The following is a 12,080-nucleotide window of genomic DNA, read 5'->3' as shown; positions in this document are numbered from 1 at the left end:
GAATTTCTTTTTTTTGATTAATCAATAAAGTTTGAAATATATACCAATGATTTATATTCCTTATTCTTATATATTCTAACAATAAGAAGATAATATTTTAAGTGTATTTATTGACAGTATTACGTGATCAAACAGTTGTCTTGTTAATAATAGTATTTTAACATACTCGTAACTACAGATGGTGTCTATATCACTGATAAATGGCTAGAAAACAACACAACATACCCTCTCTATCGATTTTATATTGACTACATTATATATATTGTTGAATAGAGTGATGATAAATTGCTAAATCTGGAAATAATATGGTCTTAGTATTATACTGATAGCCTGTATGATACTAATATTGTATACAGGTACTGTATGTATGATACTGTACCTGTTACTGTGTAACATATAGTATGATAAGTGATAACCTGACCTAAAACCTTGTTTAGTTCCGAAAGACTGGTCAAGGTTTTTTCATTTTTAGCGTGCTGTGAGTGTTTTTGGAAAAATTGGCGATATTTAGGTTATCTTGTGTAATCCACTCACTTATTGACAGCATTAGATGATTTAAAATTGGTTTTTCTGGAAAACAGCATAAAGATATAATCGGAACCCAAGTCTTCTTATGGACTTCATCTATTTTTTGTCAACAAAGAACCGTTTTTTTAATCATTTGCAGGTATCTGGAAGATGTTTGTGACTTCAGTTTAGAGAAGTCAGAAAGTCTATATATCGATGTAGTTTGTTGTTAATATTATCCATGTTGGGTATTATAATATAAAACCAAATATAAAACCAATCTGGCAACATCTTATATTGAATTATTTAACATTATCTTGTTAAGCATGTAATGAAGAGAATATGTATAAATGAATTAATCAATAAACTCACTCTTGATCTGACTACCGAATGATTAATTCATTACAATCCATAAGGAACATTGTTTTCAGATTACCTTACTAATTCTTATTTTACGTAAATATTATTACTTTTAATCTGGATAAAGATTATTTATTATTATATCATAAACAAAACTAATAAATTTCTTCCGGACTACATCTTAAAACTTTGACTAATCTAAGTAGTAGAAGAATTCAAGGTATTGGGTACTTGCTTTAAAGGAGTTCAGATTTATGCTTCACCTCTTTTCAAAGATAAAGAACCAGAGCCTGTCAAAAAAAGGTTAACACATTTCTCAGGGAAGCTCTTCAAAATGATATGAAATTAAATAAATGACAACAAAAAAAGAATCACAACAATGGATTAATTGCATTGTAAAAAATGTAACTGTAAAACTTTTTGCTAAAACAACAACAATAAAATGGAACTATCAAAAGAAAAGAATAACGAAGAACAAAAACAAAAGTAAAAACAAAAAAAAAACTAAAAGAAACAAAGAAAAATGTTAATAACAACAATAGAAATGCCAAATGAAATTAAGGCAGGATCCAATGCAATCATGTTTATGCCGTAAAAGCTTCGTTTATTTAATTACAAAAACCTTTTGTTGTTGTTGTGGTTGTTGTTGTAGCTGTAGTTGTTTTTGTTGTTGCTGCTATCATTCTCACTGTTGTTGCTGCTGTTTTTCCACTTTAAGCATTACAATGTAAACAAAGCCAGCAAGCAAAGTGATGGATGGCATCAACTTTACCAAAAATATATGTGCGTGCATGTGTATGTAGGCATACACACTCACTCATTAACACAAATACATACATAAATTTCAATTTTTGTTTCGATAATTTTTTATACGTGTTGTTTGTTTGGTCTTCGAGTGAGTTATTGTGTTAGTAAGCGCGCCAAGTGGGACGAGTTGGTTACATATATATATGTATTTTGGTCGTACGTTTGCAAATGATAAGAAATGATAATGTTTAATGGTGGTGGTTTGCAGTGACAGAGGAGTAGTAGCAGAGGAGCAGAGCAGAATATTTTATGTGACTTTGCTTGTGCACGCACTCAAACCAACAACAACAAAAGCTCAGTGGAATACTCACACATACACAAACCAACAAACGATGAAAATTATTGTTATCAATATTGTAGGCGTAAATTGTTTACTTTTCCACTTCTGTCCGCATGTTGTATCGCTACGAAAACTGTTTGTTTTCATCCCCCAAAATTATTCTGGTAGGTCGATGCCTTTGCTTTGTTTTTGTGTGTGGCTGTAGCTGGAAAACAGGTCAAATTTAGCGCGCACAAATACAAAACGACACAAACGCAACGTAATGCATAAGCGTACATATGTGCGCGCTTTGCCCTTTGGACTTCCATTCCACATATGCGTGCTTGTTCGTTTGTGTGTGTTTGCTTGTGTTTCTTAATACGTGTACGAGTTTGTAGCCTAGCTTGCGACGCTTACACTTGCTGCTATGTCTATGCTTTAGTGCTTTAGTGCTTTTTGTTTGCGTTATTCGTTGCTTTTATTATTATTGCTTTTGGTGTTGTTGGTGTTGTTGTAGTTACATTTGTTGTTGTTGTTGTTGTTGTTATTATTGCTTTATTCAATTGATATACTTCTCGCATCCTCATGAATAATTGAATTATTTTTCTGCTGTGTGCAACCGTCAGATTTAATTTACGTTGATGCAACACTCCATATTGCACTCACACACTCTCACGCATTTGTACGCCATTGCACACATATAATCGCACATATGAAAATGGTGAAAAGTTCGCTTTTGTGGTTATTACATTTCACTAATTAAATTTGTGGCTTTACTTGTCTTTCACTTCGCTATTGTTTTTTTTTGTTTTTCATTTTTTTTCTTTGTATTTTGTGCTTTTTCAGATCATTGTCAAGCCTAATGCCATTGTGAATTTGTGCTCATAAAACTATTTTCTATGAATTATTAAAATTTTGCATTATCAAAATTATTTATTCAATTAATTTCTTTATTATTACGTGAAGTTACTAGGATATACAATGCAAATAGATATTTTTTCGTGTTAACTTAATATTTATCGTAAAAGGGCTTAAATCCAGTAGTCCTTGCTTAGAAATAAATACATAATTAATGGGTTTTTCTGGACATAGGAACATCGAAGGGAACGAGAAAGCCCCACAGTTTAGTCCGCCATAGTGCTTCCTTGGATGTGTCCCTGGCGGTACTGGTTTATATTACCCTAGAGACCATTAAGAGAAGTATCTTCTTCTACTTTCTGCAACTTGCCAATAACAGATGGAAAGCACTTAAGTCATGTGCAACTTCCAGGTTAACATAGCCCACCTATAATAAAAATAGTTGCTTGAAACTCATCAAAAGAAACCGCGTGAACACTGCAAGGTTAACTGCAGTTCTTACTGCTCATTGGTGTATAGGAACGCACGCAAATAAACTGGACATTCGTCATAATCCTCACTGCACAAGTTGTGGAAACCCGCAGCAAAAAGAAACCATTATATATTTTCTCTGTGAATGCCCGGCTTTGGCGTTTAGGTAAAATAGGTTTTTAGGAAGGTATTTTTTTGTCAGTCAATCAGACTGTACATCGGTGAAGACGAGAGACCTATTAAATTATCTAAATTCGGCGGAATAAATTTAAACTCTACTCTTTTATATTAGGGGTTCTTGTGAAGAATGTAGTATCAAAACGGCGAAAAATCGCTATTTGAGGTGCATTGAAGTTATATAATGGCCTACCTAACTTCTTTCTTTATCTATATTGTTGATACAATAATATTTGTTAGCGAATTATATTTCATTCTTTAGAAGAATAGCAGTGAATAAAATATTGTATGAATCGTAAAATACAAAAGTTGAAACCTCACAATTTGTGGTCAAATTATCTAAATGACGGTTTGACTGCAAAATATATTGATGAATCCTTGTTTAATCTATTATAATAAAAAAAAAAATTGGTCTTATTAGATTGAAAACCATTCTAAACATCAATTGGAGTCATCAGCAGTCATGGAGTCATTTTCATAAGGTGCCAGCTATCTCATTAAAATGCAGCATATGGTCATGGACTTTGAATGTGTTCTGGAGCTATTACTGAATATAGGGGTCCAGACTATATAATCTCCTGACTCTAGACGTTTATAATTTGCATAAAAATGCTTGTACAGTGCAGTGATAATCGAAAGGTTAACATAGTATAGAGTTTATAGTTTCTCAAAACCCGGATTATGAAAACATTGTTGGGATAATAAAAACAGAAGTTTCCATACATTAAAAGACATCTTACAACTAAAATTTGGGCAAGTACTACAAAAAATCCCCAAAGGTAAAAGTAAATATAAAGAGCGTGTTGTTTCATTAATGTTTTTCATTAATATTTGAATAAAACATTTTTATTTACATTTTTATTTAATTAATTTTTTTTATAGTATTTAATTTTGTTAATACGTAAGCAAATTAAATAAATATTTAATAAAACAGTCTACAATACAATGACGAGGGTGCCAAGCTAAGTTATTTAGTAAATATGAGAGCAAAAACTTATATACTGTTTGTAGAACAATAAGTTTAAGAGTCGAAGTAATATTTACAAATATCTCAAAATACGACTTATTGGTATAATAAGCCCTTGCAACAAATCAAATCAACAAATTTTAAATAATTAATAATAAAACAAAAATTATTAAGAGATATTACTTAAAAGATGTTCGTTTTCAAAGCATCGAGAGTTTAAGGATTGTTATTGTGGGATAATCCTTATGGAATCCTTTGGGTGATTGTGTAAATAAAATCACTGGTGACAAATCTTCATCAGTGGTTACTACTCATCTTCAATTTCTCGCCGAATGGTATTGATAAGCATGTAGTTTTTGTGATCAGCATCAACGGTTTGTGTTACATCTTTGTCATTTTAAAAAAAGTACAGGTCAATCATACCTTCAATCCAAATACCACACCATACAGTCAGTTTTCACGGATATAATGACTTTATGACAATGTCTTGAGATTGTGTCTTTGTGATATGTCTACCAATATAAAAATTAAACCATTCAATTCCAATAATCGTCACTTATTTTTGTAGTTAGTTTTCATAATTTTAGTATGTTCAGCGGCTGTTAAATGATCCCTATTGTTAATTGGCAAACCTTAAACTATTTCAAATCTTTGTTGAGTTCGCTTGCAGCCACGTCTGGCACAAGTCACCGAAACAGTGCTAGCGATTTACAACGAAGAAAACCATAATTCTTTACTATTATAAGCAGTCATAAAGTCTATTAGCAAATGAAACCGTTATTTTATTTTATTTTCCGGGTTATTTGTAGATCTTATCGTAGTAATAAAATGGAGTAAATGTATTGCTTGAAAAAGCGTTTTATAGTTTTCACTAATTTTATGGGTAAATGAAATTAGTGTAATATAGAAACTATAGAATACGATATATGAAACGTTTTAATTTGTTTTATAGCAAAATTGAATATGAACGTGTTCAGTATATCTTTTGATACTATTTCAATTTAATTGTAATATACAGAAATTTCTTCTTTGCATTTAGTCAACTAAATTTATAAAAGCAGGAAATAACTGGGTTCAAAAAAAATAATTATGGAAGTTCATTTTTAATATATATCTAAATATCAGTTGTTAAATAAAAATCTACCTTTGAAACTATACCTTCATTCTAAAAAGCAGCCGCAAAAAGCTTATATTATAGACTGACAGTAGAAAAAATATCAATGGGAGATGAAAAATTCTTTAAAGAAAGTATATTTAAAATTATAAAGTATAATTAAATTATGCACTAGTTACCAAAAAATTAAAGAAAAATATAACAAAGCTTTTAAAATACTTCATTGAAAAATGTTCTAAAAATCATTTCCGAACCCATTTAAGTGTAATAACTTATTATTAATAGGTATTTGACCTATTGGTATTAAGATAAGCCATTTTTGAGATATTGGGAATTTTTAATTGCAGATATTTTCCAGTTGACTTTACTTTTTTCAATTTATTTACGTTAAATTGGGCCTCTTACTTTTACAATTTTTTGACCAAGAACCTTTCTATTTCCTAATCAGTTAGTTGCTTAAAAGGAACCAATGAACGATACCATTTGTGTGTTTTGAATGGACTATTGCAGAATAATACTAATTTTATGATGAACTAATCAAAAATTAAATACTCGTATACAAATAATAAAATATTTCATTCTTTTCTTAATGAATAAAATGTTTTTTTAAAATGGATTCGAATAGCAAAGAGAAGACAAAGACCAAAATTTTAGTTAACTTATTAAAATTAACTAAAATTTCTGTCAATTGAATATAAACTGCAGACCACTTAAATCACAAAATGAATATTTTAATATATATGAAATATATTTTAAATTCATCATAAAATAATAAATCATTTAAAATATTTAACTTATTTAGATATTCCTACCAATATTATAACTACAAAAGATTTTACAGTTTATTTCTAATTTTCCCTCACACATAAACATTGGAGTCTTAAATATAGTAGATAATACATGGTATTGAATATGTGATATAATATCTTCTTGTGAATATATTTCAAACTCCAGTTATGCGAATTTATAAAACTGCTGGGATATGAAAAGCGCTTAGTGATGTGAATTATATCCTTATAAAAATTCTTAATAGAATAAATAACTTTAACAACATATATTTGTTTTACGTTCTCATTTATTGTCATATTAGAGGAAACCAAAGAAACCTTTTGCGATTTAGTTTCCATACTATTCCTATAGACACATAAGTATTTAATCCTAGTACTTCATTATTAAATATCAATATCTTAAATGGAAATAAGAGATAAGTCAACTCATACAGATATACCATCCATATATGACAGTGGCGACGCGTGCCCTATCTGGAAGGATGTGTGGCCCTTCTACAATGTTGTTTTTACATGTACCACTTAAATTAAAAATGATAAATTGAAATATATAAGATGTTTTATTAATAATAACTATATTACATTAGGCAACAATATATTCATAATATAACATTTAATAAATCATTAACAAAATAACATATTAAACAAATTAAATAAATAATTTATATATAAGTTTAATATTATATCAATATGGAATAAATACAACTTTTCACATATATTTTATAACATCAAACCACCTTTTTTGAAACAAAAGAGTTTGTACTTAGAACCATACATGTTTATGCAGGGATCAAACACAATTGAACACACTTGCAACGTATAAATGTGCGGCCAGTTACTCCGCACACAAAGTGGTTATAATTCGCTGAGCAAGAGCTAAAAGGGAAGAGACGAAATTTGAAAGAAATGTATGGTGATATGATCTGCAAACTTTAGCCGCACATCTAACCGCTTCGGCAAGTCAACGATTGAATATCAATTTCGCTCATCAGAGGTATATCCATATGGATTTAACTAGTGATCAAGCCATTTATTGTAAATCTTCGTTTCTTCTTAGATAATGTGTTAACTTCTAAGATATATGTATATTGTTAAGGTTTCTTGAAAAGCATCATAAAATCGACCTTAAAGAACTAATTAAGGTCGCTTAAAATTGTTTATAAGCAAAGGCAGAGTGGAAGGACAGTGCATGTAAAAATAGTAAACTAAGATGTGAGTATTTTATGAGATTGTATGATTTTGTGTAATCGTCACTTCATTGTTTATATAATATACTTATAATTTTGTAGTATTAACATCCTTTGTAATCTATTACAATCGGTTCTTATATAAAACCACTTTCTTTATGGAAAGTAAAAGCTGATGGAGCTTTCATCCTGCGTTCTTACTTGAGACACACCTTTAAATATAAATAAAGTGATGCATTTTATATACCAAATGTCTAAGCATTTTAAAATAAATATTTAAATAAAAAAGATGTTTTAATAAAGTTTACTATGCAAATAAATACCTATAATATATATTTTATATATTTTATATCTTGTATATTTACTTTTTCACATTTTTTGTTTATTAAACAAACAAGCTTGTGTATGATTTTGAGTTTATTCAAATGGTAACTGTTGTTTAATATAATTAAATAATTTACTATAATAGATTCTGTAAGTAATTATAATCACTTAGATGATCTATTATTCAATAATTATAAATATTGGTGAAAGAATATGAAAATAAGTTCATTTAATGAATGGAATATTAAACTTTAGACTATCTTTTCTAACTAGTAATGACTAATTACAATGAATTGATGTATCGCTACCTTTTAAAGATGATCATTTCGATTTATGATATATATTATTAGCCTAACTTTTTATATATAGTTCTATACAGTTAATTAGTTAGAAAGGGCTAAAAAAAGGTTATTAAGTCTTAAATAAGTTGTTAAGTTTTCTTAAACTGAGAACTTAATACAGAATTCAATTTATTTTCCTCACAATAGAAAAAATTGAATATATTTGAATTCAACAAATTAATTTCGAAACTTTTTATTTCGTTTTATGTCAAAAAAAAGTAGATTCTTCGCAAGTTGTTAATGCCGGCCAAAAATATTTGTTTTATAATTAATTTAATTTTTTTTTTTTCATTTCGAAAATTCTTAAGTGAAGGCCTTTATAAAAGACCATCAATTTAAAAATTTTGGTAGAAAGCTGGTAGAAGACTTAAGAGCACAACAAGAAAAATGTGGAAAAATTTGCTTCAACTTGCGTTGTTATTAATTTCTTTGGCCAACTATGTAAATGGACAAGCCAAAATTGTAGGTGGATCAGACACTCCAATTTCTGCCGCACCATATACAGTTAACATAAGGCTTAAGAGCACCGGTGAACTGATATGTTGCGGAACCTTAGTTTCCTCCAATATGGTGATAACAGCTGCAACCTGTCTTAAAGATAAATACACAATTGATCAGTTAACTATCCAAGGCAATACCAACGATTTCTCAGCGACTGGTACTAGACGTAATGCGGACTTGCTAATTTATCCAACAGCCTTTAATATCACAACTTACAATTTTGATGTGTGTATGTTGAGATTGAAAACAGCCATGCCAAGCACACTCACGCCAGCAGTATTGGGTACTAGCGGTGTTTCAGCTGGTCAAGCATTAAAGTTATACGGTTGGGGACTAACCAGTGAAGGTGGTTCACCTTCAAATATTCTACAAACAACCACAGTTAACGCAATATCTAAAGCTCAATGCCTCCTCTCCTATGAACTGACAGAAACCATGTTCTGCGCAAATGCTCCGGGTAAAGATGGATGTGACAAAGATTCTGGTGGTCCAGTCGTAAATGCTAACAATCAAGTGGTCGGTATTATGTCTTGGGGATATGGTTGCGGTCGTGCCGATTACCCACGGGTTTGTACTAGTATTGCCAAAACAGCTGATTGGATTAATTATTGCATTTCTACATATGGTTAAAGTGAATATCTTTTAAGCATATTTTAAAAATATACATTTTAATTGAATTTGATTGCTTTGTTTTATTTCAAAGTAACCATATACAGTATGGTTATTACAGGGTGCTAAAGTAAAAATGTAACATTTATAAAACTTTTTAAGACTTTTTCGATAGTAATAATATAATTCTTCCTTATCGATTTGAAATAGTTGTTATTATTATTTACCTATTGTAAACGGTTTTACTGATGACTGATCAATATCTATTAACGACTTTCAATTGACAATTAAAAATTAAAAATACAAATGATGTCTTCGACTAAAAGTTTCTAACTTTTAAATTTTTTTTTAAACTGTTTGAAATACACTCACAGATTCAGAATGGTGGAGGGAATCAAAAATAATGTATACCACATACAAAAAAAAAGAGTTGAGTTTTTTATTTAGTTGAAAATTTTATTTCATTATTGATAGAAATCAATTGTCGGCATATAACCACTAATGATATTACTACAGGAAGTGAAACTAATATCTAAGGCTTAGCACCAATGAATATTGAAACAGAGAGATGTTAGACGACGAAAACAACGATAGTTGCTGAGTAAATAGGTACTCTAATGGTAAACCGGAGCAACATTTTTGCACCGCACAGTTACCAATGAAAAAAACACATAGTACAATAATCTCAGCATGTAAATTAGCATTTATTGAGTGCGACAGGAAAGTTGTGAGCACCATAAACTGCTGAAACATCGAAGGGAACAAGAAACCTGACAGTTTAGCTCGCTCTGGTGCTTCCTTGGGTGTGTCCCTGGCGGTACTGGTTTATATTACCCTGGAGACGATTAAGAGAAGTACTTATCTCTACTTTCTTCAACTTGCTAATAACAGATGGAAAGCACTTAATCATGGACTTCTTCCAGAATAACATGGCCCACCTATAATAAAAATAGATCTTCGGAACTAATTAAAAGAGACCGCGTAATTACTGTAAGGTTTACTACAGTTCTATCTGCTCATTGGTGTATAGAAACCCACGCAGAAAAACTCGACATTTCTCATAATTCTCACTGCAGAAATTGTGGAAACCCGCAGAATAATGAAAACATTATTACATTTTCTCTGTGAATGTCCGGCTTTGGCATCCACAAGATGTAGGTTCTTAGGAAGATACTTTCTTGATAGTTTATTAGACTATTCATCCGTGAAGACGAAAGACCTATTAAATTATCTAAATTCGGCGGAATGAATTTAGTCTTTGCTCTTCTATATTTGGGTTCTATATAATGGTAGCAAAACAGCGAAAAATCACTAATTGAGGTTCATGGAAGTTATCTAATGGCCGCCACGGCAACCAACCAACCAAAATGACTAAAAATCTATTTCTAAAAACACTAGTCAATATAGTTAGAAAATTTTGGAATCCAAAAACTTAATTCTAAAGTCAAATAAATTTTTGTGATACATTTATTTTGGATATCACTAAATATATAACGTCAGTTGCCTTGGCTACATATACATAGTTGTTCACTAGATTGGCCATAAAAAAAATTTTTTTTTTGTATTTTATATGTCCGCGGTTCTTAAAATATTCCTTTTAATGATGAATTAAGGGGAAAAAAATTTCAGATCGGATATTGAGTTCAACTAATTTTTGAGAAAATTCTGCACCCTACTTCGAATGTTGTCTGAAAGTTTAGAAACCACAGTAAAATGACGTGCAAAACCTTCAATAATGAATTATTTTCTCTTAAAAAAATGTATGTTGAATTCATAAAACTGATAATATATTCACACAAACCAGTAATTAATATAATTATTAAGGCTTCGTAATATACATAAAACCTATTCATTTTATATACTCATTTAATACAATAATAAAACAATTCATCAAACCAGGAGGGTGTACAGAGACTCACTGAAAGAAGGATTCTTGAAATATAATTCAAACGTCATATAAAAACATTTAATTTAAAAAATAAAATATATCTAATGTAAAATGGCGAAAATATTTTCGGAACTTTTAACCTCAAACCCACACTGCTGCATTAGGCATAATTTAAATTATAAGACAACTGTTTTTTTTTTTCAATTGTATAAAAATTGTGGTAATACATAATAAATCACAAACATGCACTTCTCAAATCATTTACGAATTATTTCTGATAGCTTGATTAATAAATGGAGCAACCATTGCGATGCTAGTATAAACACCAGGATAGTTTGGTCTTGCACATCCGAAACCCCATGATATAATGCCAGCAAGTTGTCCATTATAAACAGCAGGACCGCCACCATCACCTTCACATGCATCAGTTCCTGGACCTCTAGCACAAAACATTGTAGACGTTAACTCATATGATGCTAAACACCTATCCTTAGCTATTGAAGTTACCAGCACAGATTGCAATTGATTTGAATTGTTGCCATTTTCACTGACCTGTCCCCAACCAGATACTTTCAATGTAGCACCCACGGGCACACCATTTGTATACAAGCCAATTGGCACAGTATTAGCACCATTCATAGGAGAATCTAAACGCAGCATAGCCACATCAAAATCAAGGGTTTGTGTGTTATAAGCTGCTGGGTAGATTACACGATTTACTTTACGTCGTAAGCCGACTTCATTAAAATTAGCTGTATTGCCTTGTACTATCATTTGGGGTGCATAGTACTTCCAAATGCAGCTGGCAGCGGTGACAACGAATCTTCGATGTACCAAAGTCCCACCACAAATTAATTGACCACCTGCACGTATGTTTACAATATAGGGTACATCACTTATAGTCGCTGGATAGCCGCCAACT

The 12,080-nt window shown here is 30.5% G+C and overlaps 2 protein-coding genes across 2 annotated transcripts in view; one reads left to right on the top strand and one right to left on the bottom strand.

Moving 5' to 3' along the window:
• Positions 1 to 8,547: 8,547 nt before the first annotated feature.
• Positions 8,548 to 9,291, top strand: LOC119681226 (trypsin alpha-3-like). Its single transcript, XM_038094354.1, has one exon. It carries the CDS (start codon positions 8,548 to 8,550, stop codon positions 9,289 to 9,291), a length of 744 nt encoding a protein of 247 aa, XP_037950282.1.
• Positions 9,292 to 11,419: 2,128 nt separating this feature from the next.
• The window catches only part of LOC119681218 (trypsin alpha-3-like), a 3,266-nt gene continuing 2,605 nt past the window's right edge, over positions 11,420 to 12,080 (bottom strand). The window contains exon 2 of the mRNA XM_038094341.1: positions 11,420 to 12,078. Coding sequence (XP_037950269.1) covers positions 11,420 to 12,078 — 659 coding nt within the window. The remainder of the gene's footprint in view (positions 12,079 to 12,080) is intronic.

Source organism: Teleopsis dalmanni, chromosome 1 (genome assembly GCF_002237135.1).
Source record: "Teleopsis dalmanni isolate 2A chromosome 1, ASM223713v2, whole genome shotgun sequence".
NCBI classification, from domain to species: domain Eukaryota; kingdom Metazoa; phylum Arthropoda; class Insecta; order Diptera; family Diopsidae; genus Teleopsis; species Teleopsis dalmanni.
The sequence above is the reverse complement of the archived record's forward strand: the minus strand, read 5'-3'. Positions and strand labels throughout refer to the sequence as shown.

Bases quoted from the DNA above. Each gene is read 5' to 3' on its own strand.
- LOC119681226 (XM_038094354.1), top strand. From the start codon at position 8,548: ATGTGGAAAAATTTGCTTCAACTTGCGTTGTTATTAATTTCTTTGGCC.